Below are 22420 nucleotides of genomic sequence, written 5' to 3'. Positions count from 1 at the left end.
GGGCAGATAACAGTACACTGATGGTTAGCTGGGAAGGAAATAGGGTTGCCACCTCCGGGTTGGGAAATTCCTGGAGATTTGAGGGGTGGAGCCTGGAGAGAGTGGGGTTTGAGGAGGGGTGGGACCACCTCAGACATGTACAAAGCCATAAACTCCACCTTGCAAAGCAGCCATTTCCTCCTGGGGAACCATTGTTGCCAATCTCCAGGGGAAGGCTGGAGAGCACTCAGAATTACAACTGCTCTTCAGATGGCAGAGATCAATTCCCCTGGAGAAAACAGTAAGCTCTGTGTCATTATATCCTGCTGAGGTCACCACAGCAAATTGACGCAGAGTGAAGAAGGCCAGGGCACCCTCCCAGAGCCTCTTTCTAGAGCTCATTGTATTTATTTCCATAACTGGCCTTATGCCTAGTTTATAATAAGACAATTAAGGGATATAGTTTTTATACTTGTGAAGTCAGTTTTCCTACTTTCCAAGAAAGAGCAGTGACACTTGGAATTATCTTAAACAGAGCTGAGCTGTGGACATGAATTAAATTTCATTCAGAAACCAGCTGCTTAAAACATTAGAAACAAAACCTGGAGTTAAACATTCTCTTTATTGCTTGCATGATTCATATAAAAGCAGTATGAGGAACATAGTTGTTTGTCATGAGACTGGTTTGCAGTACAAAGTAGGAACGTCATTGTGCTGAGGGTTTTTTTAAAATTGAGCAACTTGGTTAGAGATAAGTTCTAAGGGTTTATAAGACATGATACTAATTGAAGGAACCATGTTATAAGAAGACTTCCCCTATATCCATGTAAACCTGTACAATCTGAGAAATAATCCTTTTCAGCACTAATTTACACATGCATGCTTACCATTTGATTATTGCACAGGACATAATTTTTCTTATCATTCACTTCTATGCTTTTCAAAGGAGCAATACATTAATAGTGCAATCATGCACAGAAATCATGTGTTCTACAGTCATGTGAACATAAATGTGACTATTTACTTTGCTGGTGGTCCCATTCCTCAGAAAGTTTTGTTTGTTTTCCTTGTAGAATTGTTTTTCCTTGTAGAAATTGACACTGGAAGTAGATTCAAACAGCAGATCGCAGCAGCTACTTAAATGCAGCCTTCCCTGTACTCCAGAGCTGGTACAGATGCAATTTCTAAAATAACTCATTTGTGTGCAAAATACCAGTTTAAGCAAGGGCACATGAAAGACAGGACCAGTGACTTCTCTGATTATTAAAAAATGCATCTTGCCATTTTTCTAACAATGGAGTTTCTGGTGTGTATGTTCCCACTTTGACTGTTACATTGGTCCCACAGCTCAGTAATACCTTGATGTGGCCACTGATATTGCACTGATTGTGGGACAGAGCAATCCTGTGTTGTGCCTGCGCTGCAATGGCAAGCCACGATGCAGCTGTGCTGCCACTAGTCACCTCCCTAAGAAGATAGTAATGTGGCAGCTGAATGGTGGAAAGGTGCCCCAACAGTGTTGCTGGGGGCTGCTTCGGTGGCTTCCATGGCAATCATACCACAGAGTTCCCTCCCAGCATTGTAGCCAGGCAGAGGCAGTGGGCTAGACAGGGCAGGCAGGACCAATGGAAGTCATGAGTCGAGGAGGCCAAGCCAAGCGTCCATCACTAGTGGGGGGTGGAGAGGGGTGGGTCACAGGAGTGACGCTCCTTCTCTGCTGCACACACGCCCTTAAAGAGACCAGCTCCCATTACATGCCCCGGCCACCTGTCAGTGTGGAACAGGTATCACCCATCAGCCCCATGGGCACTCCACTATGGTGCTGTGCACACAGAGTGCACAGGGCCCCAGAGGGTGAAGACAGACAAGAACATGGATATGAAGTTGCCCTCCACTCACTGCTGGCCACAGCGTCCAGTAGGGCATCCACGCTGAGGGCATCCCTGTGCTAACCCTCGTACTACCCCCATTGAAACTGACCATACCCATTCTGCAGTGCTTTCAGCTATCAGTCGAACCGCACTGTGGTGGCCGGCCTTTAGGCCAACAGCCTTGTTCCAACGACGGGTCCAGCACTCCTTTTTGGGCCACACCAGTCCCCCAGGACCGTGGAACCCAGCTGTCCCAGGATGCTTTCCCCCCTTCTTCCACAAGGCGAGTTCACTGACCTGCCAGTCATGCCCGTGTGCTGTGTGTCTGTGGCTGGGGGAATGGCAGCCTGTGCCCTTGCCTTATTCTCCAGCCCATCTGTGTCCATTTACTGTGGCTGCAGTCTTGCCAGGATGAGGTCCCTGCCCCGTTGTGTCTGCTGGATCCTTCTTGCTTCCTCAACACCCTCCTGCCACTCCCTCCCCCATGGGTTCCCAACAGACACCAACACCTCACACAGGCACAGTGATTCAACTTTATTAAAGAGATCCAGAAAAAAATGAAGTGTTTTTCATGGAATAGCAACCCCTGTGACATGTAGCCAGTTTGGTTCTTTGCTGCTAGGGGACCTCCTCCATAGCAGTGGGGTTGGATTGACCAGGATGCTGGATGTGTCTGGGTGCTTACAAGGAGGCAGCTTCTGCTGCAGTGTGAGTGCTTGATATTGTTTCAGCTGCAGGGTGAGAACCAGTTTGGTGCAGTGATTACGACCGGCGGACTATAACCTGGAGAACCAGGTTCGATTCCCCACTCCTGCACTTGAAGCCAGCTGGGTGACCTTGGGCCAGTTCACAGTTCTTACAGAGCTCCCTCAGACACTACAAACAAGTTTACCTTGCCATTTGCACAATGCTAAGAGCTAGAACTTGCAGCTGCCAGACAATCTCAGGATCTCCTGGCTATTCTACGCACAATGCCATACTATTATTATAGTTGTGCGGTTGGGGTGTCCCCACTGTCTGTTGGATCAGCACCTGCGTATGGACCAAAACAGACACAGGAGCAGCTGGCAACATTCTGTTCTGACAGAACGAAAGGCCATTGGCTGTCCTGCAGGGGCTTTCATGCAGCTAAAGGGGTTTTTGCACTTTCCTCACCTGAGTCAGCATCCTGTAATCACCTCTCTGTAATGGAAGAGGAACAGTGTTACTCTTCAGGGCATACTTCTCCTGGACGGGAAAGGATGTGGTCATCATGTGTAATTGGCCAGCACATAAGTTAGTGGTGCTTGTCGGCTGCTGCAGGGTTTTGGCCAGGGTTTTTTTTTTTTTGCCACCTGGCTAGGCAAGCAGCCTCGTCCACAGCTGCTACAGTGGTCCCCCCTCCCCCGGCAGCTGCCTTGGGTGGGCCCTGACACACCTAACCACCTGGTGTGCAGCACCCATTTGCATCTGAGGGCCTGCTGCTCGCCCCCATGGCTGCGGGGTCCAGGAGATATGGGGGCAGGGGACTGTGAACCTTACTTACGTGTTCACACACGACTGCCCCTTGGGATCCTGGCAGAGGGCCTTGTGTACCTGTGTGGGCCGAAATCTGGGAGAGGTCAGCCACAAAGTGTGGACTTTGCTCCTCCTTTGGTGTATTCCCCCCAGGTGCTCACCTAGTGGTGCTAGGTGCCCTGTTGGTGAGACGCACCAGCGCAGTATCCCTAGTGCCTTGTTGCCAGCGTAAACTTCCTGTAAACACCCTACCTCTGGAATTCTGGGGCAATCTCCTGGAAACATTTGTAGGCGGGGTGTGATTGGGTCCTGAGGAAGGGAGTGGCCAGAGTAGGGGAGTGTGCTGATTGGATGAGCTCTTTGTCAGTATCCTGAGCTGCTTGGGGTCCTGTGGGTGTGGCTACAGCTGGGCGGAGTGGATTTGAAGTTACCATGGCTGACATTGGCTACAATACCATTTTTGCCAGCCCAATTTTGAGTGGGGGAGGGATTCCCAGCCCAATTTTGAGTGGGGGAGGGATTTCCACACTGAAAATGTTGGAAGCTGCCTAACTGCTGCCCTGCCATGCACTATGGAATGCCCAAATCTACGCCAGCGGTGGGGTTTGTGCTGCTGCTCTGCCAGTGTGCAGCTGTGGCACTCCTGCTCCAGTGGGACTCACCAGCGCAGTATCCCTAGTGCCTTGCACCAGCGTAAACTTCCCTTAGGCTGGCATGGGATCAGTTGGGTCCCTATTCCAACTCCCCCCCAATTGCTCTGTGAATGGACCACTCACTAATGTGAGTACCTTATGTATTATTCTCTGAAGTACATGTAGAGAGAGCTAAGTTTAGAAATGGGAAAATGTTTAGAAATGGGAAAATGCTAATGACACTGGGCATTTTTGTGACAAAAAATGTATTTTGCAATTTTCTGCTTCATCCCATTTCATACATTACAATGCAGCCCTGGAGATTTCAGTTCAGACTTCCTTGGACTTCAGTGGATTTAGACAGGTGTAACTCTGGTTCAGTTTGCACTGTACATTAATGAAACTAGTGACCAACACTGTCAATTTCCCGTGCCTTTGGGGAACTCGACTACTTGCTACTTTGTAAGATATTAGTTGTTCCTTTAAAAACAGGGCTGCCAATTTCCCCAGATTGGGAAATTCCTGGAGGGTTGTGTGTGTGGAGGGTTGTGTGCTTGGGGAGGTCAGTGTGTGTGGAGCTGAGGGATAATGTCATAGAGTGTATCTTCCAAAACAGCCATTTTCTCCGAGCGGGCCGATCTCTGTTGCCTGGAGAGGTGTTGTAACTCCAGGCGATCTTCAGTCCCAACCTGGAGGCTGGCAACCAAAACCCAAACGCCGGCTGCTTACTGGAGTACTACTGGGCGTGCGAGGGAAGGAGGGAAGGGGAAGCGAGTTAATCAGTTGCAGAAGCACTCTCCCCTCCCTTTCTTCTTCTTCGTTTTTTTGCAAGCCGCAGTGTAAAAACGAGCACTCGCTGACCGGGATTTCAAGAAGGCTCCCAAGTAATCCCGTAAATAGGTCCACCTACCGTTCCCCCACCCTGACTCAATCCACAGCTCCGCGCCCTCTCCAGTGTCACGAGAGACTTGCCGGCAGCGCATGCGCAAGACTGCTCATTGGGTTTCGTCGTCCTCCGCCTCCTCTTCAGAAGCAGCGACGGGAGCTGAAGAAAGAGCCTCCGCCTAGAGAGTCCTTCTTGAGCTAACGGTCAGCGTTGCTCGCTCGGTGAGTAGCTCGGCTGTCAGCGGTCGTCGGACTTCGGTCGGTGTGTGGTTCAGTGGGAGAGACTCGGGGGCAGTCCGAGCCCCGTCTTGGGGGGGGCGGGGGGGGGGCAACCGCCGCTTTCCTCCGGGGCTGAACTTCGGGCCTGCCTTCCGCCCTTGGGTCCTCTTGAAGTGCAGACAGGGGAAGGGTGGGCTGCTTGCTCCTGTCGGTGGCGAGGGACGCGCACTCTCCGCATGCTCAGAGAGGCACCCCTCGACTTTCTCTTCGCCGGGCGCCCTGAAAGGGGAAGGGCCCCGCCTTCTTAAGGGGGACCGGGAGAGGAGAGGGGGTGGGGTGGGAGTCCATCGGAAGGGGCTGCAGGCTCACCTTTGAATCTCGCGAGGGAGGAGAGGCTTTCCTGGCTGGGCTCCCAAGTCTTTTGAGAGGCTCTGCGGGGGAGGGCTGGGTGCCAGCTTGCTCCCCCCCCTCAGTCAGGGGCGGAAGCCGTGGGAGAAATAAAGGGGAGAAAGGAAGGAGGCAGGCTTCTGGGGGTGGAGGCCGGGGGGGGGGCAAGAAAGACTCCGTTCACTCGGTTGCATGACGTGAAGTATTTACTTAGAAGTGGAAGAAGGAAGTACGCCTATTTACGTAGGTGGCGCAGTCTGTTCTCTCCTGTGGGTACTGATTCACCCTAGGATGTGTGGGATGGTCTCTAAAGTAAGCAAAGTCAGAGGGACCCACATAGCGTGGTGGCAGTTGTCTTGGCGGCTTCCAGCCTGTTGCTCAGGATATTCCCCCCCCCCCCAAGTTACTTCTTTATTTATGTACTTTATTTATACCCCTGCCTTTATCTCCACTGGGGATTCAAAGCAGCTTACATTGTTCTCCCTGTCACTGTTTTATCTGCACAAACAGCCCTGTGAGGTCAGTTAGGCTTTGATTTGAACTGGGATCTTCCTGATGTTAGTGTGACACTTTAACCACTACATGGTGCCGGTTCTCAGAAGATCTACATGTAATGTCGAACACTGAATAACAGCAGTAGTCTATCAAAGTCACTATTGTCTATTCTGATTGACAGTGGCTCTCGAGAATCTTAGACAGAGGTCTTTCACATCACCTACTGTCTGGTCCCTTTAACTGGAGATCCTGGGGATTGAACACGGCACCTTCTGTATGCCAAGCAAATGCTCTGCCAGTGAGCCACAGCTCCTATGCATATGAATTCTGAATGCCGTCTCAAATAACTTGGTGGCACAATTAGTATGTTGGCTATTTCTTTCTCTTGGAATTAGTTTACGTGACAGTTGAATGTTACAGCATTTTTAGTATTTCAGCGTAGGGTTGGGGTGTTTTTGGTTTTTTTTGCCCGATGGGGAAATGTTAATCTTTTGTAGAGATTTTTGTTGAAATTTTTGTAAAGAACTTGATTTTTAATCATTCATGTTCTTAATTTTATCCTTTAAATTTTTCCTAACTGGCAGATGCTGGGATTTTGACTCAATCTGGCTACTCTCTAATCTGAGAATAACTCATCAGACTAACAGCTTCATGAAGTTCATGGTTAACTGTTTGTTAAAGTTTAAATTAATGGTTGTCTGGTTTATTGCTGCAGGGATAAAATGGGATTAGAGAAGTGGGATAAAAGTATGATGAAGATACAATGTGTTTTGATTTGGGATTACTGTGTAGTTGGCCACTTGTCTGTAAAAGGAATTCCTGAGATTTCAGGCTGGCAGTGGAAATGGCTATGACAATTCTAGCTCTGTGATTTCTGGTGTTCTTTCCAATGATTTGAATGGTTCTTCCAGATGCCCCTGTTGGAGCTGTAATGTAAACTGAAACTGGTCTGTTTCCTTGTCCTTGTGTAGTGCTGTGGATGATGAGTGAAACACTGCAAATGATTCAGGACACTGAATATAACCATTGATACCTGCCATCCAGTTTCACTTTTTGCTGAGTTAGCGCTGGCCTATTACCAAAGATCATGGTTGACTCAAATCCTAAACAGTGTTAAGAGGCTTGTTTCTCCTTCAGTGGGGGGAAGTCATCCAGAAACTGGTTAGGTCACGCCTCTGCTCGCTCGATAGGCTATGCAAATTTCTTTTGTTGCATGGCTCCTATTGGAGTGGCCCTGGCTGACCTCTCCGGTTCCTGCATAGCCCTGCGCTCGGTAGGACTACTGGAGCTCCCACTCCAAGCCAGACGAGCTATTTTAATTTTAAAAAAAAAAATTCAGAAAACTCCGTTCCAGCGTTCAGATCTTCTTGGCGGGTTCGCTGAGAACCGGCAGGACTCGAAGGCCCGACGAAGAGGACAGACACGGCCACATTTCCACCGGAGGGAAGGAAGATGGCCGCATCGATGGAACAAAAGGAGCAGCTGCCTAAAGCTCCCGAGGACTCGGGAGTTGGCCAGCTCGGCGTGCAGCACCAGGAATTGTGCTGCTTCAAAAATCCGCCAGCTCCTCAAGCGCGGGACTGGCTGAATGCTTGGAGCCAGCTAGTCTCTGCGATCCCCCTCCCCACGTGGCGGGCGGCGCACCGGAGGCCAGCGGCGGTGCCAAGCGGAAAAAGAACAAAAGGTCCGGGCCACCGCGGGAAAAGAAAATGAAACCAGCACCGAGATCGGCTGGCGGAGTGGCCAGTGCAGCCTCCGGGAAGCCGCGGAAAAGCCACTGGGCGAGCCCAACGGATGAGGTCTTTCCGGATGGGGGGTGTCCGGTGGGGGAGGTGCGGGACGGGGTCGCCCCAAACTCCTCTCCATCAACAGGGCCAGCCCTGGGGAAGAGCCCACGGCAACTGGGGAACCTGGGAAAGAGCCCACCGCGGCCAGGGAACCCGGGCGGAAGCACGCCGCCGCCGAACGGCGCCATCATCCATATCCCATCCCGACCCCCATGCGAGCCCCTGGCGGCTCAGGTGCCACATACGCATCGGGTACCACACGACCCAAAGGATTAGACCTGGCGTGTCAGCCAGCCGATCCCCCGCCGCGACCCAGCGGTTTGGGCGACTCACAGTCTGATGAGCCCGGTCCAGCACAGCCCAGCGGACCAGGACTCCCATGGCAGCCCAGCGGCGCGGGGCTCGAGGTGCCTGCCCCTTATCCTCCGTGGGGAAACATCGGTACAGTGGGGCCATGGGCGGGAGCGGCGAGCACTCAGCCGATCCACTTCCCCCAAGGTCTGTGGGCACCTCCAATGGGTGCACAGCCGGCCGCCGTCCCCATGAGCGCACAGCCGGCCACCTTCCAAGCAGTGCTTTCCTTCCAGCCAGGGCCAACCGCACCGACATTGCCCCAACATACGCAATCCATTGCGGGGGCCGGCGACCAGACCCTTTTCGTTCCCCCGGCCGTTACAGCGCCCCATCCGTGGATGTGGCCACTACTGGGGGGTCCATGGAACGCCGCCGCATGGCCCCCTGGAGGTTACCGGGGGGGGTTCCCTCGCAGACCTCCCAGATAGGTTGGGAGGGCGAGCGGGGTAGAGGCGGTTCCAGGACTCACAAGAGGAAGCAGAGGCAGTACTCTTCGAGTTCCGACTCCTCTTCCGGACCTCGTTCCCCGTCTGCAAAAAGGAAACCGAGGGGCCATGGTCACCCAAATCATACTGAGGTTTCCGGGGCCTCGGAGGCTGAGGGAGATCAGCAGCAGGCCGTACCCTCAGGATTAGACCAGCTCTTAGCTGGCGAAGGACTGGGGAACCAACGTGTGCGCGCCCTGAGTGGTGAGCACGTGGAAACTGCCTCCTCCATTATCTCCATACCCCACACCGAGAAAGAAGAGGGAGAATGGTCAGGGGTTGAGACTGAGGCCAAACCCACCTCGTCCCACTTGTTCCAAGTGGAGCATTTCCAGCGGCTGCTGACAAAAGTCATATCCACCCTTAACTACCAGGTGGAGGTGACTGAAAAACCAAGGTCTACGACCTCGGCAAAGCTAGATCCGAGAGGGTTCAAAAAACCCGTAAAGGTGCAAACCTTCTCGCCCTTCCCCGATTATTTCGAGGACGTGATAAGGGAAGAGTGGGCTAACCCGGGGGGGGGGGGGTTCAGCCCTTCAGTCCATAGCGAGGCGTCTATATATGTTACCGGACGAGATGATGGAAGACCTGAAGGTACCACTGGTGGATGCCCCGGTGGTGGCTATGCACTCAGGGGCGGTGTTCTCTAAGGATGGGGAGAACGTGCTAAAGGATACTATGGATAAAAAGAACGAGTCAGCCCTGAGGAAGGAACATGAGGCCATCTCTTTAGCAATACGCTCAGCGGCGGCACTATCGAACTTTACCAGGGCCACGGCCATTTGGGCCGACAACTTAATACAGAACCCGGAGGTAATCCCCCTGGAACTGAAACGGACGCTTCTAAAGATGAAGCGCGCGGCGGAGTTCGCTGCAGACGCATCACAGGACAATATCCAGTTCTGTGCCAGAGCACAGGCGGTGAACATTATCATTCGCTGGAACATCTGGCTGAAACATTGGAAGGTAGACTCCTTATCTAAGGGTGTCTTGGCTACGGATCCTTATGCCGGTCGCCTCCTTTTCGGAGAGTCGAACCTGGACAAAGTCCTGGTGGAGACCAAGGAAAAGAAGAAGGCGATGCCGTCGTCCGGTTTCTGACGGGAACAAGACGTCAAAGGCAGGGCATTTCATTCCTTTCGGGGCCACTCCAGCCGGGGAAGAGCCAGGGATGGCCGGGACTGTAGGCCATTCAAATCCTATAGATATGGCGTCAAGTCAACTGCCAAAACCACAACAACCTACAGGCCGGACAAAGCTGGCCCCTCCAGACAGCAATCAGCGTGACTGCAAAAAAGGGGGCAGGCTCCAGGTGTTCGCACAGGTCTGGAGCCAGACCACCACGGACCAGTGGGTGCAGAGAATCATATCTCATGGGTACAGGATAGAACTCACTGGCACTCCCCCTCACATTTTCAGACCATCTCCAGCGCCGAGGAACAAGGAGCGCCTACGACATCTTCAGGAGGCTATCCAGCACTTTCGGAATATTGGGGCCGTGGAACCGGTCCCCGAGGCAGAACACTTCAAGGGAGTATATTCTGTACTGTTCGTGGTATCGAAGAAGTCCAGAGACTGGAGGGCAGTCTTGAATCTACGCGGACTCAACAAATGGTGGCGAGGAAGAAATTCCAGATGGAATCCCTACGCCACATACTACAGAATCTACAGCAAGGAGACTTCCTGACGTCTATGGACCTCAAGGACGCCTATCTGCACATCCCAATGCACCCTGCTTCCAGACAGTTCCTGCGCTTCTGCCTTGGGGACCAGCATTTCCAATATACGGCCCTGCCCTTTGCCCTTTCTTCGGCACTCAGGGTTTTCACCAAGGTCATGGTGACCCTGGTGGCGGCGTTACGTGTGGAGGGAATACACATTCATCCCTATCTGGACGATGCCCTCCTACGGGCAGGAGACTTCCAGACAGCGGCCCACAACACACAACGGGCCATGCAATTCCTGACAGCACACGGCTTTATCATCAACAAGGAAAAGAGCAACTTGACACCCACCCAGGACATAATACACCTGGGTGCCAGACTCAACACCAGACAGGCCACAGTGTCCCTACCTGTGGAAAAGCAGAACAAACTTCGGGCCGTAGTATTACAGGTCAGGGCCAAGAGGCGTGTCGACCTAATGAAGCTGGCTGCGCTGCAGGGCCTCATGATTTCCACGATCGACCTGATCCCCTGGGCAAGGTTCCATGCCAGACCGCTACAGTGGGCGTTCCTACCATTCCAGCAGGACATCGCCAAGAAGAGACACGTCCTGATAGAAATCTCGAATGACCCGGAGGGAACTATTATGGTGGACTCTACGCCTGAATCTGGACAAGACCATCACCTTCTTGAGGCCAGAACGTCTTGTAATAACGACGGACGCGGGCAAGAGGGGATGGGGCGCGCATTGCGGTCACAGGATAGCCCAGGGCAAGTGGACTCCACGAGACGCCTCCCACAGCATCAACTGGCTCGAGCTCCGGGCAGTGACCCTGGCAATGAAGGCTTTTCATCACCACGTGCAAAACCGACACCTTCTAGTGCGCATAGACAATATGTCCACAAAGGTGCACATCAACTGACAAGGGGGAACCAGGGCAAAAGCTCTCTTCAAGGAGACGAAGACCCTACTCCAATGGGCAGAACAATACACATTAAGTCTTCGAGCAGAACACCTACAGGGCCTGTCCAACCAACAGGCTGAATGGGCTCTGAACAAAGAGGCATTTGCCCAGATCGCACAACGCTTCAGGACGCCAGTAATGGATCTCCTGGCGAACTCTCGGAACCACCAAGTCGAACGATTCCTATCCCGATACAGCGACCCAGGGGCAGAAGGGATCGACGCAGTATCCCATCCTTGGCCGCAGGGTCTCCTGTATGCATTCCCACCTACAGCCATCATAGGGGCAATGCTCAGCAAGATCCGACGGGAAAGGGCCACAGTGGTAGTCGTGGCCCCCTACTGGCCGAGAAGACCATGGTTCTCCGAACTAGTTCAACTGACATCGGGGAAACCATGGACGCTACCGCAGAGACCAGATCTACTACACCAAGGGCCCGTCCTTCATCCGGACCTGACATGGCTTCAACTGACTGCGTGGAAATTGAGCGTTCCCGGCTAACCAGCATGGGGTTTCCCCGGGAGGTGATTGAAGTCATGCTGCAGGCTAGACGGCCGTCGACACGGCACATTTATAGTCATACATGGCAAACATTCGTTAAATGGGCATCGACCATGGGCATCCAACCAAGGCGGCCCACAGACAGGGAGGTCATGCTCTTCCTGGCCGAAGGCCGGAAGCAGGGGCTCCAACCAAACACGCTGAAACGACAGGTGGCGGCCATACAGGCATGCTTGGGCAGCGAGACACGAAGGAAGTTATCATCTAGTGCTTACGTGAAAAAGTTCCTGCGGGGAGCAAGCCAGTTGGCCCCCCCAGGTAAGACACAGATTTCCTACATGGAGTCTTCACAAGGTCTTGAACGCATTAACAAGACCACCATTCGAACCTATGAAAACAACGGACCTGCAGCTCCTCTCGTGGAAGGTTGCATTTCTTGTGGCGGTGACTACGACTAGAAGAGTATCCGAGATAGCCGCACTCTCGGTTAGGAAGGAGCTTTGCATCTTCCATCGTGATTCCGTACTGTTGAGGATGGATCCATCATTCATTCCAAAAGTGAACTCGACATTCCACCTCAACCAGTAGATCACATTGCCTTCCTTCTGCCCGAAGCCAACACATCCCAAGGAGAAGGCATGGCACAAGCTAGACGTACGTCGAGCCTTACATATCTGTCTCGATAGAACGGCCAACTTCCGCCAGTCCGATGCCCTGTTCGTGACTTATGGGTCACCCAGTCCGGGAAAGAAGGCGTCAAAAACGACGGTGGCTTACTGAATCCGGCAGTGTATTGCCAAGGCCTACGAGGCACAAGACACCTCCAGCCAGGCTAACAGCGCACTCCACGAGAGCGACTGCAACAACCACGGCATTTTCCACGTGAGCAACGGTTGACGAGATATGCAGAGCAGCCACCTGGGCGTCTTTCTCCATGTTTGTGAGACATTACAGGATGGACCAAGCCTCATCAGCTTAGGCGGCGTTCGGCAGAAGAGTCTTGCAGCAGGTGGTAGAACCGTAAAAATAATAACTGACACCCACCCAGGGAAATAGCTTGGGTACAGCTAACCAGTTTCTGGATGACTTCCCCCCCACTGAAGGAGAATGGTACATTGGACCTACCTGAAGGTTCTTTCTCTTCAGTGGGGGAGAAGTCATCCACATCCCACCCAAACACAGGCTGCAGGAGGGCCAGGGTGGTAAACACAGAAATAGGAACATTGGTCTCCTTCCAAGTACTAACCAGGGTTGACTCGACTTAGTTTCCAAGACCTGGTGAGATTAGGTTAGCTTGACAAGGTTTTACTCATTTAAAATGTGTAGAATGAACATTTTATGTAAGACAGTCTACTGACATACCATCATGTTCTGAATTAACATGTCTTGTTATGCAGCTGTTTCACATTTCTACAGTTCCTAGCTTTTACATTGCTTGTTAGATGTATCATCCTATTGATTGCATTAATTTACATTGTCTGATCTACTTACTCTCAGTGATAGACAATAAATAACTTAAAGATTAAGGGATATGAGGTTATTTGTAAAAGATAGTTAACTGAACATCAGCCTATAATGTTTAAAAAATAGAAGTCTTAGTCTCAAACTCAGCTGGATCGGACAACTCCATGGGACAATATGCTCATGCTCCTCCCTCCCAGTGTTGCACCCAAAATAATCTGTTATATATAACTGTTTTAGAATGAACGATTATTGTTCGTGTTGCACCCAAAATAATCTGTTATATATAACTGTCTTAGAATGAACAATTATTGTTCTTTCTCTAGTGAAATTGTGTGAAAATGTCACTCTATCCTTCCTTGGAAGATCTGAAGGTGGACAAGGTAATTCAGGTATGTTAAGGATACATGGATTTGTTGAAGGTGAATTTATATTGTGAAGAGACAAGGTTATGTAGAAAGTATTATTAGTAGTAGATAGGGAACACTTGGCTGTATTACAACAATGGATATAAGCTGAAGTTGGGCTCCCTCTTTTTAGCAGGATGCTGTGTTGCAGCTGGCATGGGTGGGGGTGGGTAGTGGGGAAGTTTATGCCAGCAAGTTTCACCCACTTCCCTCATTTTGGCTGATGTTATGGCTGGGGAACCTTGTCTAGTGTGCTGGGCTGGGAGATGATGCAGCAGAAGTGAACAGAACTGAAAGCACTGCAGGCTAAGTGCATATATTCTTCCAGGGGCTCAGCTGGTATTTAGAAAAGTGAAATTCATGTGAATTCCTATGTAAACAATATAGTTTGTACCAAATGAGGTGAAGCTCTCCAATATTTAAAAAATAAATCAGATCTTACTGCTAATGTCTTTTCATGTTTTCTGCAGTTTATTCTAAACTTCATGGAGTGTGTTTCTTGTTATATAGGCACAGACAGCTTTCTCATCAAATCCTGCCAACCCAGCAATTTTATCAGAAGCCTCAGCACCCACTTTTCAAGATGGAAGTAAGTTAACTGTAGTATGGAAAAGTGTAAATGGGAAAATTTGCATTGTGTAGACAAATACAGCCCTTATTGCATTAACAAGATTAAATGTACAATTCAGAGAAAAAGGACAAGGCTTAGCAAAATAAATTGTGGCTTAAATGGTTAACATTATGTATACTTTTATTGTTTTTAGTAAAATTCTTAATGTTCTAAACAACTGTGGTTGTTTTCCTTGCCTTTTCCTTGTATTTTTACTCCTTTTGACTTTATACCTGCTTTCCTAAGATGCATGAATTGGAGAGGTTGCAGAAGAGGAAGGTTGAAAACCATAATTTTGTTTTCATTATTTATTTTACAAAAGGCAGCTGTGAGTTTTAAAGTATATCACCTTTCACTGAGCTTACTTTTCTGCATGCATAGCAAAAGCAACAACTATGTTTATTTCCTAAAAGACCTGATAGTAGGTAATTTGTAAGCAAAATTGTAATAATTTTTCTGGACCCCTTTTTTGGAAATATTGTGTGTTCCTTAACATGTCTGTTTTCTGTGAATTGAACTGTGTGTTTTATTGATACAATTGCATTAGGGTTTTGAAGCAGAATGTATGGTATGGGTATTGATTACATGCCCTGGTAACCGTTACAGCTTCTCAGCACGAACCAGCATTAAATAAATTGTCTTTGGGAGTGTATATTAAAACATATACCAGTCAACCAATTAAATAAAATGGCAATATCTTCCAGCACAGTGGTAACTTTCTATATGCTGTGAAGGGGAAATAGGTTCTTTCTCTTTCACCATGTCTGGAGAAGAGGGGTGGGAGGGAACTATAATCTCAATAGGTTCTAAATATTTTATAGCACAAATTACTGTTTGAAATTTCTTTAATTTCTATAGGTTTATATCCAAGACTGTATCCTGAACTTTCCCAGTATATGGGCCTGAGCCTGAGTGAAGAGGAGATACATAGAAACTTGTCAGTGGTTCCTGCTGCTGATTCTCAGGGGGTAAGTGTCAGTCCAGTGAGTGATCTCCTCTTTTGAGTTTGGCATCTGATTTCCTGAAGTTAACTTCTGGGGATTTTGTCCTAGCTTCTTTATAGGAGAGTACTGGAAATGCAAGTATAGAAATACTGCTCCACAAAGTGTGGATGCAGATGTTTCCTCCTCACTCTGTTAATGTACTGACCACAGTGCTGTGATACCTTTTAGCTGTTGCAGCTTTAGTCTTGATGCCAGAATCCTTTGCCAAAACATAAAAAACTGCTGTACCAAATGAAATTATGTTCCGTTTTAATCAAAGGCCCGTGAATGAGACATGATGCTCCTATGGTTTACATACATTTTCTAATCCTCAGCTTGTTGCAAGACCTTCTGTGGTGAATTATATGGTGGCTCCAGTAACTGGAAGTGATGTTGGAATTCGTCGAGCAGAAATTAAACAAGGGATCCGTGAAATAATCTTGTGTAAAGATCAGGATGGAAAAATCGGGCTTCGTCTTAAATCGGTAGACAATGTATGTATGAAACTTTAGTATATTACCTTGTATACAACTTAAGAATGAATTTTAAAAACAAATAATTTAAAGGAATTTTGAGACAAGCATGATATTTGTAAAGGTTTAGAATCAGCCTATCATTTCCATGGGCGCAAGGATGGAAACCCTGGTCTGGATAAAAGCAAAAGTATTTACTTTTATGCTTCAAGAGATAAACAAAATATGTGTTACCTTTCTTAAGTGGAATTCTTTCCTGGATACTAAAAAGCTGAATATACTGTTCTTTCCACTAATGAGAGGTCATTATTGATTTTTTTAAAAAGTATGGAACTTTGCAAAACAAAAGCAAATTGAGTTTTTCTAAACAGTTGGTAGATTAAAAAAAAAAGTCTTATGTTGCTTGCTAACTTCATCCTGTGCATATCTTTTAAACATACATTTGGTAGATCCTGAAGGTGTACAGTTTCTTGCTTGACACATAGCTCTGTCTTTGTGTTTAGGGTGTATTTGTCCAGCTGGTTCAGGCAAACTCTCCGTCCTCGCTGGTTGGGCTGAGGTTTGGGGACCAGGTTCTGCAAATCAATGGTGAAAACTGTGCAGGATGGTGTTCTGACAAGGCTCATAAAGTTCTGAAGCAGATACCTGGAGACAGAATTTCAATGATTATTCGTGACAGGTAAAAGCTTCTAGTTTTGGCTGCTTTTATCAACAGAAAAGTTGATAATGAATGACTTTAAATTGTGTTTAATTTGTTCAGATCACGATCTGTTAGTGGAACTAATTTGTATATAGATGAGAGATAGATAGCTTATTATTGACTTCATTTATATTCTTTCTCCCCAAAAGCAGCTTACATCTTTCTCTTTTCCGTCTTATCCTCGCAGCAGTCCATGAGCAAGTTTCCATGGAGCACTGGGGATTGGAAATTGGGTCTCCCAGATTCTAGTCTGACACTTAACCACTTGTACCGTGCTGCTTACTGGATAGAGTATTATACTATGAAAATTGTAATTTTTCTCCCGATAGGCCTTTTGAGCGAACTATTACCATGCACAAAGACAGCACAGGACATGTTGGCTTCATATTCAAAAATGGAAAAATAACTTCAATAGTAAAAGACAGTTCTGCCGCTAGAAATGGACTCCTGACAGAACATAACATCTGTGAAATCAATGGACAGAATGTAATTGGCCTGAAAGTGAGTAACATGCTTGCTAAAGAAAAAAGAAATACTTGTGTGCATGATGTCATTGTGGCCATGATTCCAGACTATTCTGTGCATGGAACAGGTCAGATAAGGGAATCTATATTGCTTCAGATGCCTGGTAATGCAGTCTTCATGACTTTGTTTTATGTGCTGTTAAACTATTGTGTGCACCTCTAAAGTGGAGCAGTAGTAGTTGCCATTGTATGTCTACGGGCAGTGATGGGGAAAGACTTGTTGCCTCCCTTGGAGCAGGCTACATGTTTAGCTGCTGAGAATATGGCTGGGTCTTCTTACAGAGAGAACTTTAGCTGGGGGATAAGAACAGGACATACCCTGTCCCCCCTGCCAAAGAAGGGAAAAAGGGAAAGAACTTGGTTTCCTAACGGGAGCTGTATTTTGACCAGATGCTAAGATCAGAGGGAGAGGCCCTCTTGAGTGTCCCATCAACCAAAGAGGCTTGTCTGCTGGGTACACAAGAGAGGGCCTTTTCAGTTACAGCCCCATGACAGGTGCACTTGGCCCCCTCATGCTCAGTCCCTAGGAGGTAGCTTAAGACTGTTTTATTCATGACAGTGTACAATTAAAATCTGCTCTGCCTACCATCAGTTTTCAATTACTGATTTTAAATTGGTGGTTCTATGTATTGTGTTTTATAGCTGCTTATATTGTAAGCTGCCTTGAGTCCCTGTAAAGTAGAAAAGTGGCTACTAAATATGCATGCCATTCTTTCCATTGCTGTTTCTCAGCCAGCCTTGTAAAGCCAGTAAGTGTGCAAAAGGAGGGCAAATCGTGACAACAGCTGAGGAGGAGTTTCTTCTCACCCTGAGATAATAGCTGATCTTTGACAATGAGTAGATGATTTCTTTCTCTTCTTCCATGCTGCTTTTAAGAGGTTTCTGGACTGTAACACTTCTCTAGTAGGGCAGTTAATCTCAATGCAGGGCAATCTTTAAGACCTTCAGTACTCATTGCATCTGTGACACTGTTTCACAGGATTCCCAAATTGCGGATATCTTGACAACAGCTGCAAATGTCGTCACCATCACCATCATGCCTTCCCAGATTTTTGAACACATAATAAAGAGGTATGTTTAAAACATTGTGTTGTTACTACCTTAACCTGCCTTTTTGAGATTACAGGGAACGCAGTTTTATCATGACTGCATTAATTTTGTGGTTTTGGAGTACGTGCTTGATAAAAATGTAAGAACTATGCAAGTTTGGAGTATCTCTGAGGGCCAACAGCTTTATTCTGTATTAAGCGATAATGCATCTAATATTACTGAAGATTAAAGCTGGCAACTAGTATTTCAATAGTATTTTTGGCAGATATTCTTTATGCTGGGATATGTTTTGTGGGGCAATAAACATAAAACACATAAAGCTTAAACTGGGTATGTTCATACACAGTCAGATCAACTGATGCAAACCAAATGTTTTTAAAGTTAAACCTGCTTGTTAGTAATAACACAACAAGCAAGTAATGACCTGAAAATAATTAGTAGATAAGTATCTTACCAAAAGGGTCCTTGGGGAAGGGAGGGATAGGAGGGATAGGCCTTCAGTAATGTGCTCTGCAGTCTGTGTGTTCTTACTCTCCCCTTCTCCCAATAGGAAAGGGTAGCCTCACTTGGAGCTGAAAGAATTGGGGGATGGGGGAGGAGGTGTAGCTTGGATTTTACTTGCCAGTGTTCATTCCACTCTCAGTATAGAGAAAGCTGATGCACATTCTTTCATGTGACACACATTGTTTAACAGCTGATGGTATTCTTTATGACTCAGGTTAGACTGGCTTGAAAGATCAATATTTAGGGAAAGGTAATAGATTAAGTCCAGCTGGGAGAGATCCTGGAACCACTTGCATAGCAGTGATGTGCTTTAAACAGATCTTCAGTATGAGGGCTTGGAGGAAAATCTGAAAACATGTTCCCGGCAAGGATTCTTTCAATTTTTTCTGATAGCAAATTGGAAAGTTTTGGGGAGCGCGACGAGTGACGTATTTTTTCCTCTTCAAATGAGTGAAATGTACTAACATGGCATAGGCTGCAGCAGCTTGCAGCTCTCTCACTTTGGTACTGAACACTTACATTTTTGCTTTTAGAAAACTGGCCATTTATGCTTTTAAATTGTCTATGAACATATATGATAAGTTATAAATTATGCATTTTACATTACATTAACAAAGTAGGTTTCATAAATTAAGTTTCTCCAATTTTTTTCCCTTTGGGGGAGAAAAAGACAATAGCTAGAAAGACAGGCTTCAAATTCTGTGCTCCTTTCCCCTCTTTCTGGAAGTATAGTTAGGCACTGGTTTTATTATTTTTATATCTTGCTTTTCACTGAGGACCCCAAACAGTTTAGTTTCTCCCCTCATATTAACCTCTCAGAATTACTCGTGTGTGGTACATGAAGCAGATACAAGCCCACTGTTACCCAGCAAGTTGCCATAGTGGGGTGGGAATTTGAATTTAGGTTCCCATATCCTAGTTTCTTGCTAATTACTATGAAACACTGGCTTTGATCTCTGGATCATATTTTATTTTTCTGGACTTAACACTTTTACTTTTTTCCTTTGATTGTCTTGGCATTCATTTAATAGAAGATATACTAGGTAGAGGCATTAACCTTACCCATTGGGGAAGTATGTGGATACAAGCTATGACAGTAAGCATTTTTGTACTCTGGAGATAAGGAAATGGACCTTGCTTCACGGTTACAGATCGAACAAGTGCAATTTTGTGCCATGTATCAAATGACTTCAGTGTTTCACCACCACCCCCGTACATTAGAATGCCTGTAAATAGTGTTAGTGTTAAAATATTTATTCTTATTTCTAGGATGGCCTCAAGCATTATAAAAAGCAAGATGGATCACACCATTCCTGAAGTTTAAAATTTAAGCTGTTTGTTATGGATACGTCTATAATGAGAACTATTATGAGATCTCTGCTAAACCCTTCACTCGGAATTTATGTTCGGCACATGAGCCTTTAAAGCCGAAGAAGAGAGCTGCTTCATTATGATGATAGGGCCGGAGACATCACAATCCAACATTTTCCCTTTGTTCACCAGCTGTGAACTTTGTAGCTTTATACTAGCTTCAGAAAACATAGAACTATGTAATGCTTTTTTTCATATGGCTATACTGTATATTTCTCCTCTTCCTATAAGCCATAGCAGTGGAAGAAAACTAATGTATGCTGTGTTAGTATTTACTATTTGTGATTCAAGCCTGTTGCTGCTCTTTGTACTCTTTTCTGATAAATTAGTTTTTTACACTACTTTTGGCTTGCAAATATATCTTCAGTGATGATGTCTAGTGCTAGTAATCTTGTTTACAAAAGCATGCCTGGTAAAACTGAGCACAGCATTGCTATCATTTTGTATGCATTCCAGTTAGGAGCATAGCTGAGCATCTAGATTTCAATCTTTTTATTGCTATCCAGTCATTTATATGTTTGACCTTACTTTCACTGTTAATTCAAATAAACTGTTGCTAAACTACTTATTTTCTAATTAAAATGGCATTATGAGGTCATGATTAAATACTTTTTCCGCCATGGACTGGGGTGGGGTGAATGCCTCTGTCAAACAGCCCAGATAGTAAAGGGGAATCTCTGTAAGTGTACATGCATCTAACGCTGTAGTGCTATGAACAGAATATTGGGGGGATATTTTGGTACTTAAACATCACAAGAGACTTTCTGTATCAAACCAGTGGTCCATCTAGTCGAGCATCCTGTCTCACACACTGGCCAACCAGTTCTCCTGGAAGTTTAACAAATGGGGCACAGCAGCCAAGCTCTTCCCCTGATGTTGACTCCTGCCTCTAACCATGGAGGCTCCTTTGGTCACTATGGCTAATAGCCACTGATAGACCTCAATTCATCTAATGCCCTTCTAAGGCTTTCTATGCCTGTGGCTATCACTACATTCTCTATCAGCATACATTTTAATCATTTCCTGTGTCAAGTATTTTCCACAGTCTGTCCTGAATCTACTACCCTTATGTTCTAGTATTTTGGGAGAGGAATAAAAGTTTTGTCAGCTTTCTCTATACCATGCATAATTTGTTAAACTGCTACTATGTCCACTCTTAGTTAACTATTTTCTAAACTGGAAAGTCCTAGATTTCAGTCTTTCCTCATAAGGAAGGCAGTCCAACCCCTAATCATCTTGGTTGCCCTCTTCTGTACTTTTTCTAGCTCTGCAATGTCCTTTTTCAGACATGGTGACCAGAACTACAGAGTATTCCAGATAAGGCCATACCATAGATCTATATAGGGCCATTATAATATCAGCTGTCTTTTTTCAATTCCTTTTCTAATAATCCCCAGCATAGGGTTTGCCCTTTTCACTGCTGCAGCACCTTGGGTTGACACTTTTATTGACCTATCTACTAGCTCCAAGATCTGTTTCCCTCTCAGTCATTTCAGACCTCATTAGCCTATACTTGAAGCTGGGATATTTTGTCCCAATGTACAACACTGAACTTCATGTACCACATTGTTGCCCATTCACCCAATTTGTGGAGATCCTCCTAGAGCTCTTCAGTCGTCCTTGGTTTTCACCATCCTGAATAATTTTGTGTCATCTGCAAACTCGGTGACTACACTACTCACCCCTAGTTCCAGGTCAGTTGTGAGTAAATTAAATAGTACCAGCCCCCATAGCAATCTTTATGCTTATTTCATTCCACAGTGAAAGCTACCCATTCCTATTCTTTGCTTTCTGTCATTTAACCAGTTTTTAATCCATAAGAGAACTCATTTGCTTATCCCATGACTGCTAAATTAGGAGTCTTGTGAGGCTCCTTGTCAAAAGCCTTTTGAAAGTCCAAATATATGATGTCTATCAGGTCACCCTCCTTGACATCCTTGTTCACTTTCTCAAAGAACTCCAAAAGGCTGGTGAGGCAGGACTTCCCTTTGCAGAAGCCATGCTTATTTTACCTCTGCAGGCTTTGTTCCTCTTATCTTTTGGTTACATTTTCTACTAACTTGCCTGGGATAAACGCTAGGCTAATCTGGCCTGAATTTCCTGGTTCCCCTCTGGACAAATCAGTATCAGTTCCTATTCTCCAGTGAACTTTCTTGAGCCAGTGGTCCCTTTTGTTCGACTCATTAGGGTAGACCTTCCATTTTTTAAAAGAAGCCTTTTTATAGTTTCCTTGACTTGCATTGTTAACCACGGCCAAATTTAGTGATACGTTACATATATGGATTAGTAGATCAACAATCTCCCATCTGAGTTCCCTAAGAACTCTCAGGCATGTGCCATCAGGACCTGGAGACTAATGGTTTTTAATGTCCCCAGTAGGCCTTGTCACCTCAATTTGACCCAGTTCTTCAGACTCCCTGAAAATAGTGGTTGTGGCATGGGCACATCCCCCACACTTTCCACAGTGAACATGGAAGAAAAAAAATTGTTGCCATTTTCCTTTAACAACCTCTTTATTCAAGGGCCCAGCTGCTTCTTCCTTGGCTGGTATTCTGCTCCAGATACATTTAAATAAATGTTTGTCTTGATGCTTTTAGAAAGCTGCTCCTCAAATTC

General features: G+C 46.7%; 1 protein-coding gene across 1 annotated transcript; it reads left to right on the top strand.

Moving 5' to 3' along the window:
- The first annotated feature begins 4961 nt into the window (after positions 1 to 4961).
- SDCBP (syndecan binding protein) lies at positions 4962 to 20548 on the top strand. Its single transcript, XM_015412858.1, has 9 exons — positions 4962 to 5086; positions 13509 to 13574; positions 14100 to 14178; positions 15058 to 15167; positions 15518 to 15676; positions 16159 to 16334; positions 16685 to 16856; positions 17859 to 17950; positions 19703 to 20548. Exons 2-9 carry the CDS (start codon positions 13524 to 13526, stop codon positions 19755 to 19757), a joined length of 894 nt encoding a protein of 297 aa, XP_015268344.1. The 5' UTR covers positions 4962 to 5086; positions 13509 to 13523; the 3' UTR covers positions 19758 to 20548.
- The last annotated feature ends 1872 nt before the right edge of the window (positions 20549 to 22420 follow it).

The sequence above is a fragment of the Gekko japonicus genome, unplaced genomic scaffold (assembly GCF_001447785.1).
Source record: "Gekko japonicus isolate JY-2015 unplaced genomic scaffold, Gekko_japonicus_V1.1 scaffold1233, whole genome shotgun sequence".
NCBI lineage: Eukaryota > Metazoa > Chordata > Lepidosauria > Squamata > Gekkonidae > Gekko > Gekko japonicus.
Note: the sequence above shows the minus strand (reverse complement) of the source record. Positions and strands in the feature narration are given on the sequence as shown.